General features: G+C 55.5%; 4 protein-coding genes across 5 annotated transcripts; all 4 read right to left on the minus strand.

Annotated features, from left to right (window-relative positions):
* Positions 1-467: 467 nt before the first annotated feature.
* Positions 468-2,493, minus strand: TYSND1 (trypsin like peroxisomal matrix peptidase 1). Its single transcript, XM_053983899.1, has 4 exons — positions 1,520-2,493; positions 1,298-1,431; positions 1,032-1,217; positions 468-938 (listed from the first exon to the last, which is right to left on the minus strand). Exons 1-4 carry the CDS (start codon positions 2,491-2,493, stop codon positions 727-729), a joined length of 1,506 nt encoding a protein of 501 aa, XP_053839874.1. The 3' UTR covers positions 468-726.
* Positions 2,494-3,321: 828 nt separating this feature from the next.
* SAR1A (secretion associated Ras related GTPase 1A) lies at positions 3,322-8,102 on the minus strand. Its single transcript, XM_053984164.1, has 7 exons — positions 8,039-8,102; positions 7,623-7,697; positions 6,646-6,765; positions 6,128-6,193; positions 5,632-5,735; positions 5,016-5,147; positions 3,322-4,427 (listed from the first exon to the last, which is right to left on the minus strand). The coding sequence occupies exons 2-7, from the start codon at positions 7,678-7,680 to the stop codon at positions 4,311-4,313; spliced, it is 597 nt and encodes a 198-aa protein (XP_053840139.1). The 5' UTR covers positions 7,681-7,697; positions 8,039-8,102; the 3' UTR covers positions 3,322-4,310.
* A 454-nt stretch (positions 8,103-8,556) lies between these two features.
* On the minus strand, positions 8,557-19,248 carry PPA1 (inorganic pyrophosphatase 1). The gene is made up of 11 exons (XM_053983986.1): positions 19,158-19,248; positions 18,953-19,017; positions 15,628-15,681; positions 15,080-15,199; positions 13,330-13,416; positions 12,928-13,054; positions 12,317-12,444; positions 10,816-10,901; positions 10,527-10,596; positions 9,422-9,461; positions 8,557-8,889 (listed from the first exon to the last, which is right to left on the minus strand). The coding sequence occupies exons 1-11, from the start codon at positions 19,219-19,221 to the stop codon at positions 8,858-8,860; spliced, it is 873 nt and encodes a 290-aa protein (XP_053839961.1). The 5' UTR covers positions 19,222-19,248; the 3' UTR covers positions 8,557-8,857.
* Positions 19,249-20,292: 1,044 nt separating this feature from the next.
* On the minus strand, positions 20,293-24,519 carry NPFFR1 (neuropeptide FF receptor 1). 2 transcript variants are annotated; one of them, XM_053983870.1, is made up of 4 exons: positions 24,213-24,519; positions 22,200-22,493; positions 21,509-21,608; positions 20,293-21,175 (listed from the first exon to the last, which is right to left on the minus strand). In XM_053983870.1, the coding sequence occupies exons 1-4, from the start codon at positions 24,244-24,246 to the stop codon at positions 20,380-20,382; spliced, it is 1,224 nt and encodes a 407-aa protein (XP_053839845.1). In that variant the 5' UTR covers positions 24,247-24,519; the 3' UTR covers positions 20,293-20,379. The 2 variants fall into 2 exon arrangements, with proteins under 2 accessions (XP_053839845.1, XP_053839844.1); XM_053983869.1 differs by having other exon boundaries at positions 20,293-21,608.
* Positions 24,520-24,916: the final 397 nt, after the last annotated feature.

Genomic DNA, 24,916 nt, shown 5'->3' on the forward strand with positions numbered 1-24,916 from the left:
CCTGGCACCCCCCGTGCCTCCCCTGCACCCACCGGCCCTGCAGGGCTGTCCTGGGGAGGGGGTGGTGGTGCTGCTGTGCCCTCCAGTGAGCGGGCACTGCAGTGCTGGGGAGCACGCTGGGGTGGGAGTGCCCCCCCGTCAGTGCCCTGGGTTTGGTTCCTGCACTCTGCTGCCATGAAGCTGGAACTGGCCTCCCTCCCCAGGGACACGTCCCCTCCCCAGCTCCTGACCCTCTCCAGCAGCCCAAACAAACCCCCTTTCCACAGGGTCTGGAGCCGTGGAAGGAATCAGAACTGCCCTCCCTCCCCATGCTCTACCCCAAGCCCAAACAAGACCCCCAACCCAATCCTAGCCCTGACCCAGAATATCCCTTACAGGACCTGCCTGCCCCCCAGAACCCAACCCACACCCTAGTGAGGGCCTCCACCACCCCCCCTGCAGCCACTCAGCACACGGGACACCAGGGCCTTAACTCACAGCATTTATGGCCCCAGGGAGAAAATAAAACAGTAACACAGACCCCAAACCTCCTCCCCAGATTGGGGCTGTCAGCAGCTGTCAGAGGCACTGTGCCATATCCCCTCCCCCAGGGTGCCCATGCTCCACTGTGCAGTGCAGGTGCTTGGGCCCCACACCACCGGGCTGAAGAGGAGATGTGGCAGCCCCATCCCTGGCACCTCAGTCCCTGGTACCTCGGTCCCTGGCACAAGACCCCCGCGAGGAGGGTCAGAGCTTGCTGGGGGGTCGTGGCCGCTGCTGGAGCTGCCAAGTGGCCCTCACCCCCTCACCCACCCGGTTGAGCTCGGCGAAGGCGGCAGGGTCGCCGGTGCGGCGGTAGCGCGCGACGAGGGGCTGCAGGACGGTGATGGGGATGCAGAAGTTGAGGTGGGGGTAGGTGGACCCCGCACCGGTGTCCCGCGTGTTGCTGGCCACGATGCCTGGCAGGGAGGGAGTGAAGCCCACGTCACTGGGTCCGCCCGGGGGACGCCCATGGGACCCCCCACCTGCCCACGGGGAGACCCCTGGCTTACCCATGAGGCATCCGCTGCGGGAGGAGACGAGGGGGCCGCCGCTGGAGCCGCCGTGGACGGCACAGGTGGTTTGCAGCATGACAGGGCGCCCAGCCACCGCCACCACGGCCGAGAGCACCCCCGCTGTCACCGAGGGGCCGCACGCCTGCCCCAGCGCCCCGAAGCCCACCACGCTCACCTCTTCTCCTGGGATGGGAGAGGCAGCAGATGCGTGCAAGGGGGCGAGGCAGCCCCTACCTAACAGCCCGTGTCCCCCCGGTGCTTACCTGGGAGGAAGGTGTTGGCCAGGCACGGCGGGACAAAGCCTGGCACGCTCTCCTCCAGCTCCACCACGGCCACGTCGAAGGGGGACGACTCCTCGGTGGCAAACACCACACGTCCCCTGAGCACGGCGGCATCCCTAAGGACACGGTTAACGAGCGAGATGTCACGGCGGGGCACACGCGGGGTCGGGGTGTTAAGGCTGGGGGCGGCACAGCCGCACTCACTGGCCGGGGCCGGCTGCCGGTGTCACATGGAGCGGGGCTCTGGCCTCCACGACGTGCCGGCAGGTGAGGAGCATCCTCGGCGCCAGCAGCACCCCGGAGCCCCAGGTCGCCCCGCACTCCACCAGCGCCGTGCAGCCCAGGGGGTCCTGCCCGCCGCTCGCTGGCACCGCGGCCACCCACGCCGGCACCGGCGGCACCACGATCCCGGCTTCGCCCAGGACACCGGCGCTGCTGCGCAGGATGGCGGCGAGGGAGCAGAGCAGCGTGAGCCCGACCCACTCGGCGCCCTTCCAGCAGAAGGAGGCGGCGATCACGGCTACCACGCGCGGCCCGTCGGGCGAGGGCACGAAGGCGGCGCCGCCCTCGGTGCCGGGCAGGCAGCGGGCGTCGGTGAGCACCAGGGCGTTCTCCTCGCCCGCCAGGTTGCTGACCACCCCCCGGCTCAGCGTGTTGAGGAAGAGCTCGGGGCACAGGTCTCCGAAGGGGGACCCGCAGGCCAGCAGCGCCTGCCCCTTGCGCAGGCAGCCGGCGCTGGCCCGCGCCGCCCAGCCGCCCTCGGGCGCGTCCAGCCCGGGCACCCGCAGCCAGGCGAACCAGGGCAGCGCCCGCGGGTCGGTGCCCGCCTCCTCCACGGTCCCGAACCGCCAGCGCTCCGCCCGCCCAAGGCCGCGCTCCAGCGCCCGCCGGAACGCCGCGCACGGCACCAGCGCCAGCAGCCGCGCATCGAGCTCCCGCAGCCCGCCGGCCTCGGCGCCCAGCACCACGCTGAGGCGCGGGCGCGGCCGGAGCGCGGCGGGCGGCAGCGCGGCGGGCCGCGCCCAGGCGGCGGGGCCGGCGCGCAGGAACGGGGCGAAGACGGCGGCGTGGCACAGCACCAGCGCGGGGCGGCGGCTCAGCACCAGCCCGCTGCAGCCGCCATCGCCGCCGCCCGCGGCCCGCACCCGCACCGCGCAGCACGGCGGCGCCGCCGCCATCGCCGCCGCCGCCCGCCCCGCCCCCGGGCCCGCCCCGCGCGCCCATTGGCTGCGGCCCCGCGCCGCGCCCTCCCCATTGGCCGGGGCGGGGCGCGCACGTGGCGGACACGCCCCCGCGGGGCCCTCGCGGGCGGTGCGCGGCCCCCGGCCCGGCCCCGCTCCCCCGGCACGTCAGGGGTGCCCCCCGAGCCCGGCACAATCGGCACCCTCGGCCCGCAGCCGCCCCTCGGCCACACGGCCCAGCGCTGCCCCTCGGGACAGCCCTCGGCACAGGCCCTCCCTCCCCGGGACCCTCGGCCCGGACACCCCACGGCCGCGCTCGCTTCCCACCTCACCCGCAGCGCAAACGAGTACCAAACTTTATTTCCAAAAGAGGTACCGGGACTGGGAGAACTAAAATTCTAAAACTAAAAACTTTTGGGAGAGCTAAAATCGCCCCCGAATACCAGGAGTCAGAGCCAAAGCCTCCACTCCCCTTTTCCCCCCTAGCCCCTTCCTGGCTGTCTGGGCTTGGTGTGGGTTCGTTACACCAAGAGCAAAGCCCGAGCTCTCCCTGGTTGCCAGCCCAGAGGCAAGCGGCTCTTCCATCCTGCCTCAGTTTCCCTCACTCGTTGCACTGTGAACCACGAACACACAGAACCATGGAACCATTGAATGACTATGCTGATTGCGGGTGACAAGGATTGAGTCCAGCTCCCAGCCCTGCACAGGACAGCCCCAAGAATCCCACCCTGTGCCTGAGAGCATCGTCCAAGTGCTTCTGGAACTCTGTGGCTGGTGTTCTGATGGCCCCAAGGCCCAGCAAACACCAAGCCAGACTGAGGCTCGTTGCCCCTTCAGAGGAGAGAGACATGTCTTTATTGAACTGAAAATGAGTGCCAGACAGCAATGAAACTTCAGACAAAAAAAAAAAAGTCCGTTGAGAGTATAAAAGAAACCGGTTTAGTCTACATTAATCACCTTATGATATGCAAATGTCAAACGCTTCCATGCTACAACAACAAAACTGCTCCGTGGTTCGTACTGTGATGGTGTGGCCAGAGGATCCTCAGTGGAGGGTCTGGCCTGAGGGGGAGCCAGGCAGCCCCTTCCCACTGCACACCACCCCCAGCACCTGCACCAGGTGCTCCTCCCCGACTAGTTAAAAAAAAAAAAAAAAAAATCCCTGTAAACTAAAGAAGCTGGGATTGCACACCTCAGTCCCAACGGCACCGCGCCGTCGTCGGTCAGCGTGACACAGCACAGCCACCCTACAGCTCAGTTAAGCCCAAATGCTATGTTTATTGAGGATTTCTAATATCGTGATACCTTGGTTCAGTAATCTGTGAAATACCTAAATACCGTTAAATATATTTTTAAAAAACCCTAAACCAGACTCTGGACTAAACAAGATGAACGTTAAACTAAAAAGTTAGAAGGGACGCCATTTACATTAACACTTTCTTTAAAAAATATAATTGCTTTTTCCTTTTCTGTTTTTTGTTTGTTTGTTTTTGAAGTCAATTAACCACAGTGGTGAGACGTGCTCTCTTTTTCAGCTGTTACATTGCAGCGTGCAGAGTTTTGCCTTCCCAGACCGGAGCAGCCCCGCCGTCACCCAACCGGCAGGGACAACTCAGGAACGGCGCTGCCTCCCCGCCACGTGGAAAAGAGCGGTGTCACCACTGTGCCATAAGGGCAGCCGGAAAACCAGGAGTCTCTTGGACAACGCCAGTATGCGCTTGGAAAGCCTTCCACGTTCTAATAGAAAAGTCCATAGGAAGCTGAAGTGAACAGGATCAGTCCAGAGGAGTGAAACTCTCGTGTCCGTGCCAGTATCAGTCAATGTACTGCGATAGCCAGCGGAAGCCCTCACCGTAGCCTTGCCTCTTGAGCACGCTGCACATGAACACCTCCATGGGGCGTGCATTCAGGTCCTTCAGTGGCACATTTCCCTGGGGAAATCCAAACAGGAGTCACATCTGCACCCCTGGTGCCCTCAGGGAAGCGCCCAGTGAGCCACAGCCATCCAGGGGAGGCTCCTCTTGCAGGCCCCTTCGTGTGTGCGCTGCATTTTGGACATCCCAGCAGCCTCAAAAATTGCCCAAGGGCAGCGTCAGAGGTTTGCGTTACAAGGGACCTTAAAGATCACCTCATTCCACCCCATTGCTTGGTCCCTCTATCCCAGGCTGCTCCAAGCCCCGTCCGACCTGGCCTTGAACAGGGATGGGGCAGCCACAGCTTCTCTGGGCAACCTGTGCCAGGGCCTCCCCGCCCTCACAGGAAGAATTTCTTCCCAATTTCCCATCCGAAGCTGCCCTTTGGCAGTGGGAAGCCAGTCCCTCCTGTCCCATCACTCCATGGCTTTTAAACAGTCTCTCTCTCTTAGGCTCCCTTCAGGCACATCATCATTATTATCATTGATTGACCTTGACCAACTAGTGGACAAATTCCCAGTAACAACTCGATCAGGGCTCAACCTGCAAGGAAGCAGGCAAGCTCTCCCCTGCCCGTGCCAATCCAAGATTTGGATGCCTCCCTACCTTTCCTGTGGTCTGTCCATAGAGCCCAAAGATCTCCCGCAGTTTCTCCTCGCTGATGGCCTCTGGTCTGTCGATTTTGTTCCCCAAGATAAGGATTGGCACGTTGGATATTGTCTCATCTGTCATTAATGCCTGCATGCAAGAGCCAACAAGAATTGAGCAGAGAGGTAGAAAAAGGAGTCGTTGCCTGAAGAAAATAGTTTTGTTTGAGCTCTGTGACCAACAAGGGCTCCTTTCTGGGGCTTCCATACTCATGTGGAAGACTCACAGGATCCCTGAGGCTGGAAAATCCCTCCCAGCCCACGGAATCCCAGCTGTGCCCAGTGCCCACCTTGTCCCCAGCCCAGAGCACTGAGTGCCACCTCCAGCCCTTCCTTGGACACCTCCAGGGATGGGAACTGCAAACCTCCCTGGGCAGCTCCTGCCAAGGCCTGAGCACCCCTTCCATGGAGAAATTCCTGCTGCTGTCCACCCTGAGCCTCCCCTGAACTCAAGTGCCTTTGGCTAACCCAGAGCAAGGACATCAAGGCTCCTCCAGCTCTGGGAGAGATGGCTGTTATTTATAACTTAGCTGATCAGAGGTCTTGGAGAAGGGAAACAAGAGAAGTGTGTTTACATTAAGCTCAACTTTGGATTCCATAAGCCGTGAGTGATCTGCACAGTCCACCAGGAAGACAATCCCATTGATGGCAGGCAGGTAGTTTTTCCAGACCCGGCGAGCTGGAAAACACAAGGGACAAACATGGCCCCGTGAAATCTCCACAGAGGGAAAAATCCACCAAGCCTCAGCAACCATGGCTGCCTTTTTAACCAGGCTGTCTTCCTTCCAATAGTTTTGTGTATAAAATAGCAAAAAAACTCTGTTTAAAACTTCTGGAAAGTGCATAACTAAAAATCCATCAATTATTCAAACTAAATTACATCAGAGTCCTTCACAGCTAAAAATACTTCAGGCAGCAGGGCATGAACTGGCAGCATTTCCTTCCAAGCAATCCTACAGCCAGGAGGTTGCTTCCACGTGTTGTTCCATAAATAAATCCAGGCAACAAGTAATTAGGCACTGCTAATTGCTGACACTCGTCAGGATCAATTTTTGGTCATTTTTTCCTCACCTTGCTCATGTCCACCCAGATCAAAAGTCGTGAAGGTCATTCCAGCAATCGTCAGCTCCTCTGATGCTGAAATGGAAAGCACAGGTGGGATTCAGGAAAACAAGGAAAGTGCGACAGAATTTCTTGGGCATTCGTGCTGGCATCACACACGCTCCTCCAACAAGGAATTCCCTAAACTTCTTGTGGAATTCAGTGGCTGAAATGGAGCCATTTCCCAAAACCACTAGCGGCACAAAATAATTTCTCCTGCTTCCCACTGAAGCTTTTTTAACCTGCAAATATTATCCTTTATTAGGCTTTTCATTAGGAAAATCTTCCCTTTCTATTAATTGAGCCACACCAGTTCCTGGGCACTTCTAGAGAGGAAAACACAGATCCACTTCAGCTTGGGGAACCACAGTGCAGCTCGAGTTTTCAGATCCCCCAGGCAGAGCTGCCACCAAGGTGTCCTCCTACACCGTGTCCCCGCAATTGCAGAGGAAAAGCCGCGCCGGGAGGCTTTTCCCAGGGAGACTTACTGGGATGTAGCGTGGGGACGTGCTGGCCCAGCCTGTCATCTTTGAGCATGTGCAGCAGAGTGGTTTTCCCTGCGTTATCCAGCCCCAGGAACACCAGTTTTCCAGACTTCTTGTACAAACCTGCGAGGAGAGGGAACAAAGCAAGAGGGAAGCTCCAGCGGGCTCATCCGGAGCCAGAACGCCACGCTGCTTTTTTTGGGGAAGTCCTTTTCCCAGAGCTCTGCTGCCACCTGTGCACACTTCCAGCACGGACATAGGGCAGCAGGGAAAACACACACAGCTCAAACAGGCTCCTTCCAAGGCACGTTTACAGCAATGGACATTTCCTAAGCTCGTGTGCCCGTGAGTATTCCACTCTCTCCTCAGGTCTGTACTAGCAGCAGAGGACAGCGTGCAAGCAGAGTGTTATGGATCAATCTGCCTCCTCAAAAGATGTGAAAATTGAACAAACTCATAAAAGAAAGCAGCGAGTTGTCCAGGAAAAAGTGCACAGCAGGGAACAGCGCGTTGTTTTCTTGGCATAAACTGATTTTTGTTGTGTCTGCCACAGGAAAGCTCCCAAAGGTTTCCAACGGGACTTTTTCTCACCCCGGCCCTCTCATCCTGCCTTCAAGAGGGGATCAGGAGAATGGGCACCCCATCCTCCAGCAAGGAGCTCCACTGGAATCCAGGACTCTGGGAGGAGGAGGAGGACGGAGTTCCCTCCCTGGCAAGGCAGCACCTCTGCCTGGGGCTGGACAGCCCAGCTGCTCTCAGGCTTCTAAAGGGCAAGAGAAACACCTGAGTGGGAGCCCAACGTCCCAAATACTCCCAAAGTTTCTCTGCACCAGTGTAAAAGCCCCTTTATTGATACAGAGCTTCCTCACCAGACTTTGCACTGGCCAGAGCTGCTGCGCACCACCTTAACCCCCGACTTTTATGGGATACTGGCAACGGGAGGAGCCAAACCCACCCAGAGGGGGCTGCTGATGCATTACCTAGGAACTGCAAGACGCTGCTGAAGCCGTTGTAGAGCCATTCGAAGATGAAAGACATCTCTGGAAATAAAATGCCTGCGGGGGACAAATCCCAAACCCCGAGTTACAAAGCGTCGGTGCTCCAAGGGAGCCGCGGTCAGGGGGGTCCGAGGTCCCGGGAACGGGAGGGGTCTGGGGGAGCGGGGGCGAAGGGGAACGGGGGTGAGAGGAGACAGGGGGATGAGGAGCCACCGGGGTGAGGGGGACCGGCCTCAAGGGCGGGCGGCCAGGCCTGGCCCCCGCCCCGCCCCCGCTCTGCCTGCGTGTCACCCCCCGCGCCGCCACCGCCCCTCGCCCGGGCTTGCCAGAAGCCCGCCGCCCCGCTGAGCGCCCCGCCGGGCCCGGCCGGCCCGCGCGGCCGCCCCCGGGCCGCTCACCCCCGGCTGCCCCCGGGCCGCCGCCGCCGCCGCCGAGTCCCGTCCGCGGCCGCCGCCAGCGCCCCGCCGGAAACACGTCAGCGCGCGCCCCGCCCGCTTCCGGCCCCGCTGGCCCAGCGCGCCGGGCGGCGCCCGGACAGCCGCGGGTTCGAGACCCGCCCGCGCCTCGCGGGGAGCCGGGTTCGAGAGCGGCCCCGAGCTACCCCGGTAACCCCCCCCGGTCACAAAGGGCAGCGTCGGAGGTACGTGGTGTCCAGCTGCTCCGGGGGAGCGCCGGGTTGGACATGAGGCGGAATTTCTCCACGGAAAGGGTGATGAGACTGAGGGGGCCCAGGGAGGAGTGACCGAGCATCCCGGAGGTGTCTGAGGCAAGGCTGGACGTGGCACTCGGTACCAAGGTGGGGAACCGGTCACAGGCTGGACTCGATGATCTCTGAGCACTTTCCCAACCTCAGTGATCCTGTGATTTTGTGACCCCTCAGCTCCAGGGAGGGAAAGGAGAGGGAGCCCCACAGCACTGGATTTCAGTAGTTTTTTATTTCTAGCATCCATACACGTCCCAGGTGAGCGATCTCCTGTCATGACTTAGAGCACACCACATGACGGTGCACAAGCAGGGTGTGTTTGGGTTTTATAAATTATTTCTTCCAGCCTCCACCAGGCCTCAGCAGACACGTCACTGCTAGGTATGGAATTCTAATCAGCAAAGTTACAGGCAAGGTCTTCTTGCTGACACTGAAGCTATTTTTCTGGTCTATTCCTGCATGTGGCAGCTCCTCGGTGGGAAGGACACAGATGTCTCACCACCATCCTCGGGACTCAGTTTTTCTGGTAGTAGAACCATTTGTCAACTGTGTGGGGGAGCAAAAAGGAGGGGGTTAGTCCCCTGTGAGCCACCCAGTTATTAAATAGTTACGTGGCAGTGTGTATGTGTCACCTCCAGCTCAGGGGCTTCCTCTGCTCCTGGCAACAGCTCCTCAGCACAGCAAACAGGTTCTGGCACAACCCTGTTTATGTGGATTTGTTTTCCCAAAGCAGTCAGCCTTGCTCAGGCTGACATTAGGAGCATCCATGACTTGGTGCAGGCAAGGACAGCAAGCCAGGCTTCTCTCTGGCTCAGCTGACTCAGGGAGGCAAAGCCTCCAACTCCCATGCCCACATGGGAAACACACATTTCTCCACAGGTTTATTCCCCATGAAGGGATTGGAAGTGTCAACCTAGCTCCTCTTTGTGCTCCCAACACCGCCCTCAGCTTGCCTTTGGGCCCTGCCCTGGCTACAGCAACATCCAGGTTTAGTTCAGACCCTCATTTTCCTATGGACAATTCCTCTGAGGAAGCCCCTGCTGTGTACTGGGATGTCAGAGTGGGTTTTGAGGCTCACCTTCGGGTGGGATGGGGCTGGCAGCTTTACACGGCGGTGCCTGAAAGAAGAAGGGTGTTAGCAGAGAGACCAGAGGTGTCCTTTCACTCTCCACACATCATTTAGGGCTGCACAAGTCTTTCCTGAGCACCGGTTAAGCCCCTGTGGCAGCTGGTCAGCTGTGGGGGGGGACAACTGAGCTCATGTGCAGCATCCTGTCATTCCTGGAGCCTCCCCATTCCGGAGATGCCCGAGGGGCTCTCCTCCAAGTGCAGGCTCCAGGGCCACCTGACCCCCAGCACAAGCAGTTCCCATACACAGGTGCAGGCAGCTGCTTTTTTTTTAAACCTACAGCGTTGGTTTAAAAAATAAGGGGGGATAGAGGCACGAAGGGCTCTCTGAGAACTCCTCTGAAGAGCTTTCCCTGGTATTCAGCAACCAAAGACAGAGAAAATCCCTGTCTGGTGACACATCCTCCATGAGGGCTTTCAAAAACCTCATTGAGACCCCTAATTGGGATACCAGCACTTTAGAAAAACAACCACAATGGTTTTAAAGGTCTCTCCAAAGCTACAAGAGACTCAGGTTTCCAGTTATGGAAGAGAGGCAAGATCTGCACTTCAATTTTCCTTTCAGGAAAATCCTTTCCTTTCTAAGCCCTTTCAGGTTGCCAACAGCAGTACTCTTCAAGTCTAGGGAGACACAATTAATTCCTGAGGCTGGACAGGAGAACTGCACCAGGAATGTCAAGCTCTTCATTCTGAAGTTGCAAAATCCCTGGGGAATTAGACTCTCTTTTCTCAGAGGGAGACCTGTACTGTGAAGCTCTTGGGAGCCCAAATATTAAAAACCCTCTCAGAACAGCTGACAGCCAAGCTACAGCTCAGAAGTTTAGCCCTCCACGCAAACTCCGTTTGGGATTCCATCTCTTGGATGACTAAGGGCAGGGAGAAGCCTCTGGAGGAATGTCTGGTTTGCTCCACATCCATCCTGTTTAACCAGAAGCACCCAAAAACATTCTGAGCGTGCCATGTGCCGTTCACACAGAGAGAACAGCTCACCACACAAACTGCACCGTTCTTCCCGATAATAACACTGGGATTTGGCCACTCAGACTGGTACTTACTGCATCCACAGTAGCTTTTGCACAGTCTTGACTACAGCAGAAAGGGCTGTCAGACACCGTCAGGTTGGTGCTGGAAGACATTGGGCACTTGTGAGAACGTGCAAGCCCAGCCTCCCCCCAGGAGCATTAAATAATGGAATATTAAGCATTGCAGCTGCCAAGTGGAGGGAGAAGGCCTGGGGAGACAGCCAGCAGCTAACACAAAGCATGGCACCCCTCAGGAAGGGATGTTCCAGGGTTTTTAGTTTAGGGAAGGGGAAGGTGCACATTCCCACAAGCATTAACCTACCAGTTGATCTCCCCTCCGTCAGTTTTCTTTGTTATTAAAGCTTTCCAGTGTTCGTGGGTGCCTTTGATGACATCCAGGGCAAAATCCTGAAGTTGGAGATGAGAACAAACATCATGTTATGTGGAAGCACCACACCACCTTCTCCAGACTATCACTTACAAGGAGCTGATATTAGACAGCTCTGGAAGGGGCTGGAGGAAACCTCTTCCGCTCTGGTGCCATTCAGGAAGAGCAGAAACTCCCAGCAGGCAGCAGCTGAAACAACCAGGATTGTGCAGGAGAATTGTTTTGCTTTCAAGATGGGAGGATCTGCCAAGGTCACAGAGTGAGCTCGGGGCCAAAAGAAACTGAGCACAGTCTCGGGCCAGTGCTCCATTATAAAAGCACCTCCACCCTGCTGCTCCTCCCACTCGGTTTGTCTCCAGCAGCTTGCTGATCCAGGCCTGTCCAGGAGCTCTCTTCCACTCCAGGCAAATAATTCAAACCAGCAGGAAGAGACATGCAGCTGATCTGGCTTTGCAACTACTTAAAAATGAATTTGTTTCCAGGCATATCAACCTCTTTCCTTAAAAATGAGCAATATATGCTCATGCATTAACCTGTCAGTTGTAGAAGGGAACACACACAGTTCTTTGTTGGTGTGAACACTGGCACTAAATGTCCTGGTTTGATACCAAACCAAGCCAAATAAAACACTGCAGAGCATGTGTGAGGTTCTTTATCCTGATTTTCCAGTTTCCTTGATGGGTTTCACCCATCCTGAGGGGCAACAAGGTGCTCCAGCCTGACCAACCTAGCACTGTGCTACAGCCAAAGGGGACAAGTCCTTCATGACTTCCATTTTCTTTCCCAGAAAGGGCTTTTGGAAGAACTCCCCTCATCTGCACCACCTCTGGAGCTCTGGCAGTTGAGTCACCTCACTAAACCCCACATGGCACTCCAGGAAGGGCAGGAGTGAGGACACCAAAACAGGATTTCACCTGCTCAGGAGCAGTAACTTATCTGATCCAACCCAGAGAAGAGGCAGAGTGCTGCCAAGGCAGAGCCTTACTCACAGGGTGTGAGGGAACACTTCATGCCTGAAGGAAGAAGTGTTTTAACTCCTGAGTTAAGTTTAACTTGCACCAGGTTGCAGTGGAACAAAGCCAATGGTAAGGGAGGCAAAGGGTGATGTCAAGCTGCCTTTGCTCCAGAGCTGGAGGAAATAAACCTGGTGTTTTCCACCTGGTTCTGACACGAAGGCTCCCAGCCCTGAAGTGATCCCACATGAAAAAATATTCAATAACACCACAGTGATAACCCCAGGCTTTTTTTTTTTTTTTTTTTTTTTTTTCTGGTATTCCTGTACTCATTAGGCTGGAAAAAAACCAGCAGGATGAACTGAAATCAACTATCAGCATCCCCATAAAAATCCATTCTCTCAGCAACTCACTCGTGTCCTCACACAGCCTGAGCTCAGGTTTTGGACCAAGTGCCTCTGCGCAAAGGAAGGTGATCCTACCTTGCCTTTAAATTCCCCATTAAAAGCAAACTGGTTTTCTGGCTTTCCATCAGGTACTTTGTATCTTCTGAACCAGTCCACAGTAGCTTCTAAGTATCCAGGCTTCATCCTTCTGACATCCTCGATGTCTGGCAGGGGACATGGGGGTTTGTTAGCCAGAAACAGTAACAGAATGTAATGAAAAAGAGAATTTCTGTGGCTCTGCTGAGTTGTTCTGGGCTGTGCTTCTTTCAGCCCCTCCCCAAGGAGCCTTAGCAACATTTCAGACAGGTTCCCTGAAGACTCAGTGAGTATCTCCGCAGGGAAGTTAGTGTTTCATCCCCAGGATGTGTATCCCCAGTGTCCCCAGCAGCGTGGACACATTTAAACAGCTTGGATTAGATCCTTGGGGGACAATCACTTTCCTTCCACTGTGTTTGGAATGCCAGGCTGTGCAGAGGATTGGCCACACGTGCCGAACAGCAGTGAAATGTTTTGCTCTAGGATTGTCCTTCCAGCATCACATCTGACTGATAGCAGAGCACAGAAGGAGCAAGCCCTGTCCCCACCTCCTGCAGGCTTTCATGGGAGGAAGGGAAGCACTGATATTGCTCCTCCCCCCTGTAACTCACCATTGTAGCTGGCTGCTTCGGGGTCTTCAACGTTGATAGCAATGACCTTCCAGTCTGTCTCTCCCTCATCAATCAGAGCCAGCGTGCCCAGCACCTTCACTTTGATGACTTCTCCCCGAGAGCAGACCTGCAAGGACAAAGGCCTTCTTGTCCATCCCAGTGCACCCAGGAGTGCACGACAGGAGGCTGTGCAGGGGCTCAGCAAGCAGCCAGGTACCATGAAATTAGCTCTGGCTGTCAGCAGCTCATCAGCCCTGGCTCATCTCAGCAACAATCTCCAGAGGCAGCAGAGGGAAACATCACATTGTTAAGGGAGGAGAGGTAGGAAATGAATGATGTCCCTGGATAATTGGCTTTGGAGACATTAATTACACGTTTCAGGAGTCATTTAGGATGCGTTACCTTGCTTCCAATTTCGCAGACATCAATCGGATCATTATCTCCACAGCAACCAGTATTTTCATCCTTGTGACCTGGGTCTTCCCAAGTCTGAAAAAAAATCCCAAACCAACACCAAAATCAACCACACATGAGAATAAGAACTCACAGGTTTAAAGAGGTAGTAAAAAGCAGGTTTATTTCGGGCCTGCAGTTGCCTGGAATAAACAGAGGATGGCCCACTTCACACCTGCTGCCAGGTCAGGTATTTGGGCTACCGTTTCCCTGGGGCCTGGGAAGTTTGAATTCAAGTTAAAAGGTCTCATCTTCCAAAAGCTAAGCAGCCCCTTCCTACCCACAAACCCCCTTTCAACAACTTTCCAGACATCCTCCTGCGTCCCACAGCTGCCTAAAGGTGAAGTTCACATCTATAAAGGGCAATTGTTGATTTGGCTTCCTGCCTGTTTCTCTCCCTATTCATTCCTTAGCAGAAGTTTCCTGAACTCCAGATAGCAGTCCAGCAGAGATGGAAGACAGACAGGGTGTATTGTTTCCCTTTAATTAAACAATTAAAGATACTGTTAACCCTGGAGAAGTGATAAGAATGTGGAGTCCCACTATGCTCCCCAGTGCATCTCACCCACAGTGGTGAGTGCACATTGAAGGACATGACTCCAGAGGCCAATTAATTGACTCCAAGAACAAGAGCTGTTTAAAACACGCTCCTGATCAGGAGTGAAAAGCACTCCATGCCCACTTGCATCATAAGGAACATGTACTCCTAAGGGGGTTGAGATATAAAAAGGAATGTTCCTCCCAAACTTCTGTGTACCAGGGCAAGACCAGTGTAGTCAGGACCTTGTGATGGATCCAGAGTGTTCAGGAAGATGTTCTGACACCTGGGTGGAGCTGTGGGGCCGTTCACAAACACTATCACATTTCTCTACCAGGAAGTGTTAAGCTCTTTGATGCATAAACACCTTTGATCCACGAACACATGACAGAGCAAAGGCTTCAAAAGACACAACTGTGCACAAAGAAACAGGCAGCAGAATCCATTCAAGCAGGAAACAACTCAACTTGTTAAGCCACGTGGGGAAAACACTCAACATGTGCTACTGTCAAGAGCACAAATACCGAATTCAGAGTGTTTGCCTGTGATCTGTCACTGACAGCTTGTTTCTCTGGAGGAAACCCCAGCCTTAGAGAACATCAGAGGCAAACAGCCCTGTTTGAAGTCTCTCTTTATCTAGCAGCCCCCAGGCATTTAGGAGCATGTGTCCAGATGTCACTATCGTGGTCCCACCTTGCCAGCTGTTTCTGGGAAAGCACATCTGTGCAGTGGTGGGCGTTGGCAAGAAGAGTCTTCCATAAAGATTCAGCCTAAATCCTGCACCATCAGGATAAAGCCTTGTGCTTTGCCAGGCAGGAACTGAAGGCACTGCATTGCCAGATGCACGATGACAGCTCCCTTCAGCAACAGAGAACCTGCCAGCTCCTGCCCAGCTGAACTCTGAGCAGCTGAGGATGAGCAGCAGCTCCTCATCCTCAGGGAGCTTGTTTAGAACATCAGCTAGAAGCCTAAAACTTGGCATTTCTGCTTTAAAATACCCCTGTTTTCCTGACAGGTTCTCTCCCTCAGCAGGGCAATATATCCAGCCGCAAACAGACCAGACTCTCTGCTGACCTTTTTGCTCATTAATACAGTGGCAATTGCAGGCACCCTCCCTCCTCCCCACCAGGAGCGATGAGCCACTGGGATAAACCACAGTACCTGTGGGATGGCACCATAATTCCAGATGTAGCCCTTGTGGGGAAACACGTTTGCTACGAACCGCAGTTTCCCTTTCTTCACATCTTGCTTAATTGGGTTTAAGGGCTCCTTTGTGGAAATCTGAAAGATAAGTTACATAAATCCCTCTGCTTTACCCTTTATGAATAAAAGAGTAATTTTTTTTTAAATGGAACTGACAAGCCAAGAGACTGGGAGAGGATGCTGATGCCAGCAGCAGATACTGGACACTTCCTGTTGCATTGCCATCCCTTGGGATATGGTTTCCAGCAGACTTACAAGCCTTGGAATCACATGGGGTTTAGAGCCATAAAATATTGCTTTAACCAGAAGCCATGGGAGAACACCACAGCATTCCAACATCTGCAATCTCAGCCTGCACACCAGACCTCCAGCATCAAGCAGGAGAAGTTAGAAACCACTATCTTCTAACCACTAGCTGACAGGTAGAAACCACTCCGATTCCAGAGGTGGAATTGAGGAGGGACTGGCAAAGCCAAGCATTAAGGCTGGAACTGTAATGTAGTTACCTCCATTTTAGCATTTGTCCATCGAGGTACCTCCACGACCATGTTGAACACATTCTGAAGAAAGCAAAACAGCAGTGAGTGACAAGGAATCTTGGGGCCACGCTTTAAACTAGGGAACACATACAAGTGAGCACAAAAACCAGCCAGTTCACCTGAAACCATGTTTTTTCTGCTGTTTTGTTTTGGTTTGTTTTTTTTTTTTTTCCAGTGCTAATTTTGAGACAGCTGATAAAAGTCCAGTAGCCCAGTCAGTCACATGTCATCACTCCAAGCTGAATCCCATGAAACACCCCAAAGGCCAGATTGAGGTTCCCACATGTTCTCCATCAGTTGTCACCTACAAACATCCCCATCACAATCCTAGGCTACAGGAACAGGTTAAATCAATGGCAAATAGCTGCATAGAAACTACCCTGGACATAACAAAACAGAGTTTGGGCCATATTTATTAAATACAAAGTGTTTCATGCTCCAGAAAGAGCCACTCTGGCCATTCAGAAAAGACAAGACCAACAGGACAAGCCATCTATTTAATAGTGTGGGTATCTATGTACTGCCCTGAATGAGTGAGACCATCACTTCCAAATATTCTAGTCATAATGTAGGGAAGGGTGCCCTTTCTCCAGGCTGACACTCCTGTAAAAGCAGACCTTGCTAGTGGCATGGTGTGAGGATAAAAACGTGGGGGAGAAATGCAGAACCACATCTCACTGTATCTTGTTTACAGGTGACACTTGAAAACATCTCCTGTTGATCCAGCTGGGCTGAGAGTTCAATGTCAGCCTCCTCTCCAAGAAAACAAGCTTTTCCACACCTGAACCTTAACATCTGCTGTTTGAAGAGATTATGGCTTTTTAACAAAAAGTCAAACCTTGCTCCCTGGCCTGGGTAAAGTTTCTAATCCCCACCTTAAGCAGTATTAGCATGGCAAAGTCCCTCGAACCTGTATTGCCCCATAATTGGATTGATATTGCGCAAGAAGTGCTGTTACATCACTGACTTTGCCCACACCCTTCCCTAGCAGAGCTTTACTACAACCCCTTAATTGCAGGGGGTCACTGCTCATTTGCATTTTGCATGCAGAAAGGCACAGAACTACTTTTATTCCTAACTCGAGGGAAGGAATGAGGCAAGTGGAACAGGCTGGGCTGGGAGCTTCTGGCTTTGCAGGCAGGGAAAGATGACTTGGGGCTGCATCTTTGTGAGGCTGAAGCTTCACTGAAGCTTCCCCATGGTCCAACTTGGCCAAAGACACACAGAGAGCAGCTCAAGGTCATCCCTTTGCTATGACACAGGTCCAGGTAAGGTCAACAGCCTGAGACTGAAAAAACCACAATCTGCAATCCTCTCAGCGTCTTAGGAGTCTGAGGATAAAGATCAAGGAGCCCAGACAGAGTGGGACAACCTTTTGCTCTGAGCCGGGCCCTGTAATGTAGCTGGCAGCCCACCTGCTAAGTGATGAGTAAAACCTCAGTGTTGAGGCACTCCAGCCACAGAGAGAGCCCCATGGGACCAGCACTATTGTGTAACTTCGGGGACTGTGACCTTCAGCTAGTGGGACTTTTCTCTCTTAATGACTTGGCACAGAGGTGCTGGCAGCAGCACTGCATGCCTGAGGGCACACCAGTTTCCCCTGTTAAGCACTACCAGTTCAAGGAACTCCCCCTCACCTCTGTACTCAGTCCCCTGCTCCTTCCTCCCCTGTTCTGCAGGTGCCTGCAAAGCGTGGCATTATCTGGATTTTCCTTGGCTGGGTTATCTGCCAGGCACCTGCACTGGGAACTGCTTCCCTACTCGGCCACTGTTGAGTCCTTGATGACCACAATCCATCTTTTCTCCTCCGTGAAGGCAAAAGCCACTAGACACTTCCCAGAGCACCTCAGGTAACTCCATCACCTCCACCTCAGCAGCTCAATCAGCTGCTTTCTAGAGGTTCATCTCTCAGCTCTGCATATTCTTTCTTCCTTTCCCAGAACCACTCCCCACCTCTGAATTTCAGCTCTCTCTAACAAGTAGTAGTGGCTCCACTACATTTCCCAAGCTGCACAGCTTTATAGTCAGAGAAAGAAACCAGCTACAACAGTAAAGGAAACAGTCAGAGAGCCCGAGGTACCACTGAAAAAAACATTAAATAAAAACTGAAACAAGCATTTTGATTTCCTGAAGCTGGGCCATTTTTTACTCATAACAGCCTAATTTGACTAACCACTGGCGGCTAGAAGGATGTGAAAGCCCTGTAGCACTGCAAGGGGCAGGTTCTGCCAGGCAAGAGGTCCCAGGAGATGTTACAGCAGGAATTTAACCTGTTCATCTTCACCCTCTGTTCTTTGTCAGATTACACTGCAGCCAAACCCCAAGCCTGAAATATCATGCAGCACCCACAGGAATGGGGGTATATATTACAAAAAAAGCAGTTTTCTGCTTAGCTAACCCAAAATGCCTGCATGGGTGAGCTCAAGCCAACCACTCACATCTCTGACGCAAAAAATGAGAATGAGATCATCCATTCTCTTCTGCTGGGTCGCTCCACCCGAGGCCAGGACGGCGAGAAACCCATTCCTTGTAGGGTGAGCCTCCCCCGGGTGCCTCAGGCTGCAGGACCCCCTGTTTCCTTGGATGTTTCAGGATTCCCTGATCTCCTGTGTGTTTCCACATCACCTTTGTGTTCCCAGATCCCCTGAGCTCCTGTGTGTTCCCAAATCCCCTGGTCCCTGGGATGTTCCCCGATCCCCTGGTCCCTGGGATGTTTCAGCACCCCTGGTCTCCTGTGTGTTCCCCGATCCCCTGGTCCCCTGTGTGTTCCCAGATCTCCTGGTTCCTTGGATGTTTCAGGACCCTTGATCCCCCGTGTGTTCCCAGATCCCCTCGTCCCTTGGATGTTTCAGGACCTCTGGTCCCTTGTGTGTTCCCAGATCCCTTGGTCACCAGGATGTTCCCAGATCCCCTAATCCCTTGGATGTTTCAGGATCCCTGGTCCCCTGTGTGTTCCCAGATCCCCTGGTCTCCTGTGTGTTCCCAGATCCCCATGTCCCTTGGATGTTTCAGGACTCCCTGATCTCCTGGATGTTTCAGCACCTCTGGTCCCCTGTGTGTTCACAAATCCTTTGATCCCCTGTGTGTTCCCAGATTCCCTGGTCCCCTGTGTGTTCCCAGATCCCCTGGGCCCTGGGATGTTCGCAGATCCCCTGATCTCCTGGATGTTTCAGCATCTCTGGTCCCCTGTGCGTTCCCAGATCCCTTGATCCTCGGGATGTTTCAGTACGCCGGATCTCCCGGATGTTTCAGGACTCCCCGATCCCCCGCGTGTTTCAGGACCTCCTCTTACCTTCCCGGCGTCCGCGTAGATGGGGATATCGTGGAAGGGGGAGATGTAGCGCCCGGCGGCATCCTCTGCAAGGCAAGGGGAGGGAGCCCGGCGTCAGAGGCCGCGGGGACACCCCGGCAGCTCGCACCTGGGCGGACTCGGGCGAGCGCTGGCGGGGTGCGGAGGGGCAGGAGGGGTTGCGGGGGGGTTGCGGGGCAGCACTCACTGAAGAAGAGCCGGTACTCGGGGCTGTGGGGCCCGGCGCGCTCCTCCACGCCGTACCGCGACATCGCCGCGCACGCGCCCGCGCTCGCCGCCGCCGCGGAGGGGGGTGGGGGGCACTGCGCAGGCGCCGCCCGCGCGCGCGCGCACCTGGACCGCCCCGCGCCACGCGGCGCGGCTGGGAATGGTCCGGCCCGGCTGGGAATGGCTCTGCCCGGCTGGGAATGGTCCGGCCCGGCTGGGAATGGCTCTGCCCGGCTCTGGGAATGGTCCGGCCCGGCTGGGAATGGTTCTGCCCGGCTGGGAATGGCCTTGCCCAGCTTGGAATGGTCCTGCTCGCCATGGCCAGAACAGCCTGGGCTGTCATGGATCCGCACAGCGTGGTCCTAGCCCAGCACAGTTCAGCATGGCCATGGTAGCAAGCGGTGCGTGGTCCAGCACGGCGTGATCCTGCCTGGCATGGCCACAGAAGGCTGGGCTGGCACAATCCAGCACGGCATGATTCGGCCCAGCATAGGTGTAACAGCCTGGGGTGGCATGGACTGGCCATGGCTTGGTCCTGCATGGCACGGCCACTGCAGTATAGTGGGATGTGGTCCAGAATGGCCACAAATGCAAGAAGTGGCATTGTCCTGCATGGTGTGCTTTGGTCTAGCAGGGTCACAATAGCATGGGATGGCGTGGTCCAGCCCAGCTTGGTCCAGCATGGCCACAGCACTATGGGATGCCTTGGTACACCACGGCCACAGCATCCATGCCCATCCATGGAATGGCCATGGAATGGTCCATTCCCCATGGCCATGATAGCGTGGGGTAGCATGGTCCAGCACAATACAGGTTGGTTCTGCCTGGCACGGCCACGGCAGCGCGGTCTGGCACAGTGCCACAATGGCATGGCCTGGTCCAGCCCAGCATGGTGCTACATGCCTCTCCGTGGCATGGCCAAGCATGGACAGGACGGTCTGTTCTCCCGCACTTCTCCTCGGTCCCTGCATCCCCTGGCCCTGTGCCTGGACTGGGGTGGGTAAGGGGGGTTCTGGCAGGGCCCAGGGGGCTCAGCCAGGGGCCCTCTGGATGGTGCCCTGGGGGAAGTGGAGGAGCCAAGCCAGGAACAAGGCATCAGTAGGACACACCTTTATTTCCATGTCTTGTGGCCGTAACTTGGCAAATCCCCACTCCCCACCCCACAAGCCCCCGGTCCAGAGGGGTTTGTTAGCCACATCTCCTCAGCCGTCCCACGCAGGGATGCCAGCATGGCGCGGGGCCAGCGGCCCTGGCTCGGACACGGCTGGTGAGTCGCTGGTTCGCACCTGGGTGAAGATGCGGTTGCGGGTCCCGAAGAGGGTCCCGCGGCCATGGCTCCGGGGGGTGTAGGGCCTGCGCTGGCAGTGGAGCGAGCAGAGCGGGGCCCTGAAGACCTCCTGGAAGCCCCGGCGGAAGTTCTCATTGAAGTAGCCGTAGATGATGGGGTTGGCGCTGCTGTTGAAGAAGGCCAACCAGTGTGCGAACGGGTAGACGTAGACGGTGAGCAGGCGCAGCTGGGCCTCGCTCAGCCGCCCGTAGTCCGTCAGCAGCATCAGCGTCCAGAGGGGCAGCCAGGAGATGGTGAAGAAGAGGGCAACAATGATGAGCATGTTGATGACCTTGGCCTTCCTCTGGGAGATCCTCCTCCCCTCCATCTCCTCTCCGCTGTGGGCAGGAGCCACCGACTTGAAGAGCTTGAAGGCGATGCGGGCGTACATGATGACGATGAGGGCGAGGGGAGCCACGTAGATGTGGGAGAAGAGGATGGTGGTGTAGATCTTCCTCATCCCCGTCTCAGGCCAGGCCTCCCAACAGGAGTAGAGAGGGTAGGAGTTGTTGTAGGTGTCCACCATGAAGTGGTGCTCCTCCCTGGTGACAGTCAGGGTGACGGCAGCCGGGCACATGATGAGCAGGGCCAGCACCCAGATGATGGCGATGGTCAGCAGGGCTTTCCTCAGCGTCAGCTTCTGCCGGAAGGGGTGGACGATGCAGCGAAACCTGTGGGAGAACAGCTGGTGGTAGCTTTGGGCACCCGGTGGGGACATAACTGGGGAAGGAGGACAGCCAGGACGCAAGGGTGGGAATAGAGGGCGAGGTAGGTTGCTTTTTACACGTGTCTTTTGGTGGCAGAGATAAGTTGGTGTTTTCAGCCCAGTGTGGGGAAGGACACCTTGCTGGAATGCCCCATGGACAGCTTTGTGGTCCTCCTGGAGGGCTGTGACAGGCTCCTGACATTCCCAGGAGCTTTCCCGCAATGGGAACCGCACGGGGCACCTGGACCTGCTGGAGATTGCTTGGTCCCCGCGTCCCCATGTCTCCATGCCAACATACCTCTCCACAGCGATGGCGACCAGCGTGAAAACAGAGGCGGAGACGGACATGCCCTGCACCAGGCCGCTCATTTTGCACATGGTGTTGTCAAAGGGCCAACCTGTGAGGGGACACCATGGAGGCTGTAAGTGCCTCTGGCTCACCCAGCTCCCTTTAGGTGTCCCCATCCACTGTGTTGTTGCCGGGGGATGCTAAGTCCTGCTCCTAACAGGGGCCTTGTGTGGAGATAGCCTTTAGCGGCATGGATCCCTGAAGAAGAGCCCCAAAACTGGTAAAAAGGATGCATGTTACACTTAGAAACTCAAGGAACATGGTGGCTGTCATTTTTCCTACCGACTTTGGGACCCTCAATCAGAAGGACTTTCATATTGTTTCTTGACCCCAATACCAAGGCCATAAATAAATTACACCCCATAATCAATAAATACAAACCCTGCCCTATGGCCTGGCTGCTGCTGCAGCTGAACCCTCCCAACTGCCTTATCTTTGGAAAGGTCAACAGGCAGAGCTGAGCCAGCACAAGAGAAGGTGAATGCAGAAAGGAGTTTTTTTCAGTGTTGCTTGGTGAAGAATGGCTGAACTTCAAACAAATATGCAAATGCAGCGTTAGGGCCAAACTTATTTTACCACAAACGGCCAGAACCTCCAAAAAAAAAAAAAAAAGTCTTTCCCCTTCCTCTGCCCTGCTCACCTGTGATGAGGTTGTCCACCAGGGTGGTGGGCATGCAGAAGATGCCCACCAGCAGGTCACTGATGGCCAAGTTGAGGAGGAACATGTTGGTGACCGTGCGCATCTGGCGGTTCTTCACCACCACAAAGCACACCAGGACGTTGCCGATCACGCACATGAGGAAGATGAAGGTGTAGGCCAGGATGAACATGAGGGCCACGGGGGAGGAATGCTGGTAGTACGCCAGGAAGGTGTAGTTCTCCCCCGGGAGGTGGCTGGCGCTGGAGTTGGGCCACCAGGTGCCATTGGAAAGGCCTGGGGAAAGGAAAGCAGGAAAATGAAGCCAGGAGAGAATAAAGCAATTATTCCCTTCATTTCTTAATGCCTCCAGAGGTGGGTTTTCATATTTATTCTCGTGCCCAGACTGGCTGGGACGTGTCCTGCTGCACTCATCTTCATGCCCCAACAAGTCTCCTCCTCCTTGGGTTACACAGCTCAAGGTTTTGCAGCACCTCGGCTGAATTATTATTTTAAATCATTATTGTTTGATACCATCGATATCATTATTATTTTATACAACTGTTGTTTGATATCATTATTACTTGATATCATTATTATTTGCATCATTCTTTTGATGAGGAATTAGAGTGGCCCAGAAGACATCCTGATCTCGTGGGCCTTGTTTTAAGGGATGATGCAAGGAAGACAAATCCACATCCCGACACTCCAGTGCTCCGGCCTTATGGGAGCTATATCCGTGTGGTCCCAACCAGGGCTGGCCTGGGAGCATCCCTGCCCGCAGGCGGCTGCCGCTGCTTCTCCTTGTGCTTCCAAGGTTTTCAATTCGATATTCCGCAAAATCTTATTCTCCCCGGCAAAGCCGCAAGAACCAGAGGAAAGGGGCCGAGGACACCCTCCCCTCCCCTCCCATCTAAAGTGATAATTGTCATTTTGATCATTATCTGGGAGCTCCTGGTGGAGGCGCGGGGGTGGCATTTTGTCACCAGGGATTGAACGGGGAGCGGGGCTCGGCAGCTCCCACCCTCGGGCTTCCCCAGCCGCACGCAGGCAGGGATGCGGGAGGATGCCAGGCGTGGGCAGGAGCTGCCTGCAGCGGTGACGGGACTGACTCCGGGAGAATCCAGGCTGCAGTGGTGAGGCGAGGAAAGACACATTTTTAGCTTTAAGGCTCAGCCTAAGCGCCTGCGGGTCAGCCCTGCGCTGACAGCCCTCCAAAGCCGCTGTGTGCTGGGCAGCTGGAGCATGCCCCCATCCCTGTGCCGATGCAGGTGCTCAGCTCGCCAGCCGAGATGCTTTTCCCAGCCACCGGGACCACCGGCTTCCTCAAGGTTCCAGCAGGCAGGAGGGCCCTATCCAGCCCCTTAATACCCCAGTCCTGAGTGCAGGATTTGGGCAACACATTTCCAGTGGGGATTCAGAAAGGCGCTGGGGGGGAGGTTTGCAGCCGACACAGGAGAAGGAGCCTCTTGGAGAGGCAAGGGAGTAGCGGGATCGAGGGGGCAAGATTCTCCAGATAGTCAGTATCAGATGCTGAACCAGCTCTGTAAGCAGGAGCAATAACAAACACTGTAACGAGATTGCCCAAAACCTGTGATATTAAGCCTAAAACTTTGCTGGACTTCATCTTTTGGGGCTGCAGTGCAGCACGAGCAGGAGGTTGGTGTCCTATGGAATTGGAGGTGGTTTTAAAGCGAGGTGAAAGATGGGGAAAGGAAAATAAGGGGCTGCTGAGCACCCGGGTGGGTGCTGGATGGATGAGTGAGTGGATAGATGGATGAATGGGTGGAGGAATGGATGGATGGATGCGGGCGTCCTCAGCTCAGCACTGACTGACACCTGGGACGTGGTGACAAGGGGATAGGGGGACTGCACGGGGGACGATGGACCACCTGTCTCCCTGCCCGGCTGTGGGAAACCACCGCGGGGAAAGGCTGGTCTGATGGAATAGGGGGCTGGGATGAGGGGTGGATAGCTTTTTTGGGGAGAGAAAATCAATCAGATCTTAGCACTCACCTCCGCCGGCCCGACCCGGCTCCGGGGGCTGCATCGCTGCCGTGCAGGAGGCGATCTGCTGCCCGGGGAGGGGGCGCAGTTCGCCCCGTCCCTCGCTCCGTCCCTCCCGCCCGGTCTGGAACCCCGGAGCCGCCGCCGCGGTGCCGCCGCGCCGGTTGCGGCTGCTCGCCGGCTGCAGCGGAGAAGGGGAGGGGGCGCGGGGGGAAGCAGCCTCCTATCGCCATGGATACCCGGGGACCCGCACGCTGCCCCCCGCGGATGAGGCAGCGCGGGGGCGGGCAGCCCACGCGGGCAAGGAGAGGGAGGGAGCAGGTTCGCTCCCTAGGGAGGGTCCGGGTCTGTGTCCCCTCGCTGCCGCCGAGGTCCCCACAGTGACGCTGGCAGCTGATGGCCGGTGTCCCCAGCAGCGCTCCTGTCCATCCCGGGAGGAAAATATGCCAGGAGCCTCAAGACGAGTGGGGAGATCCCTCACCCATCAATCCACACAGAGGGAAAAGCAGCACGATGTTTAGAGATGCTGGTCCTGGCTTCAGGCTGCTCCACTCAACCCCAGCTCCTCCAGCATGCCCAACATCTCTTACCATAATCTTTTACCAAAGTTTGGCAAGTCTAGAAGTCAAATATTTACAGGATTTACCATTCCTGGCTGTCCCCAGCCCACAGACAGCATTGGGAAGTGTTTGTCCCTTAAATACCCAAAGGAA

This window comes from Vidua macroura, chromosome 8, assembly GCF_024509145.1.
Source record: "Vidua macroura isolate BioBank_ID:100142 chromosome 8, ASM2450914v1, whole genome shotgun sequence".
Taxonomy (NCBI): Eukaryota; Metazoa; Chordata; class Aves; order Passeriformes; family Viduidae; genus Vidua; species Vidua macroura.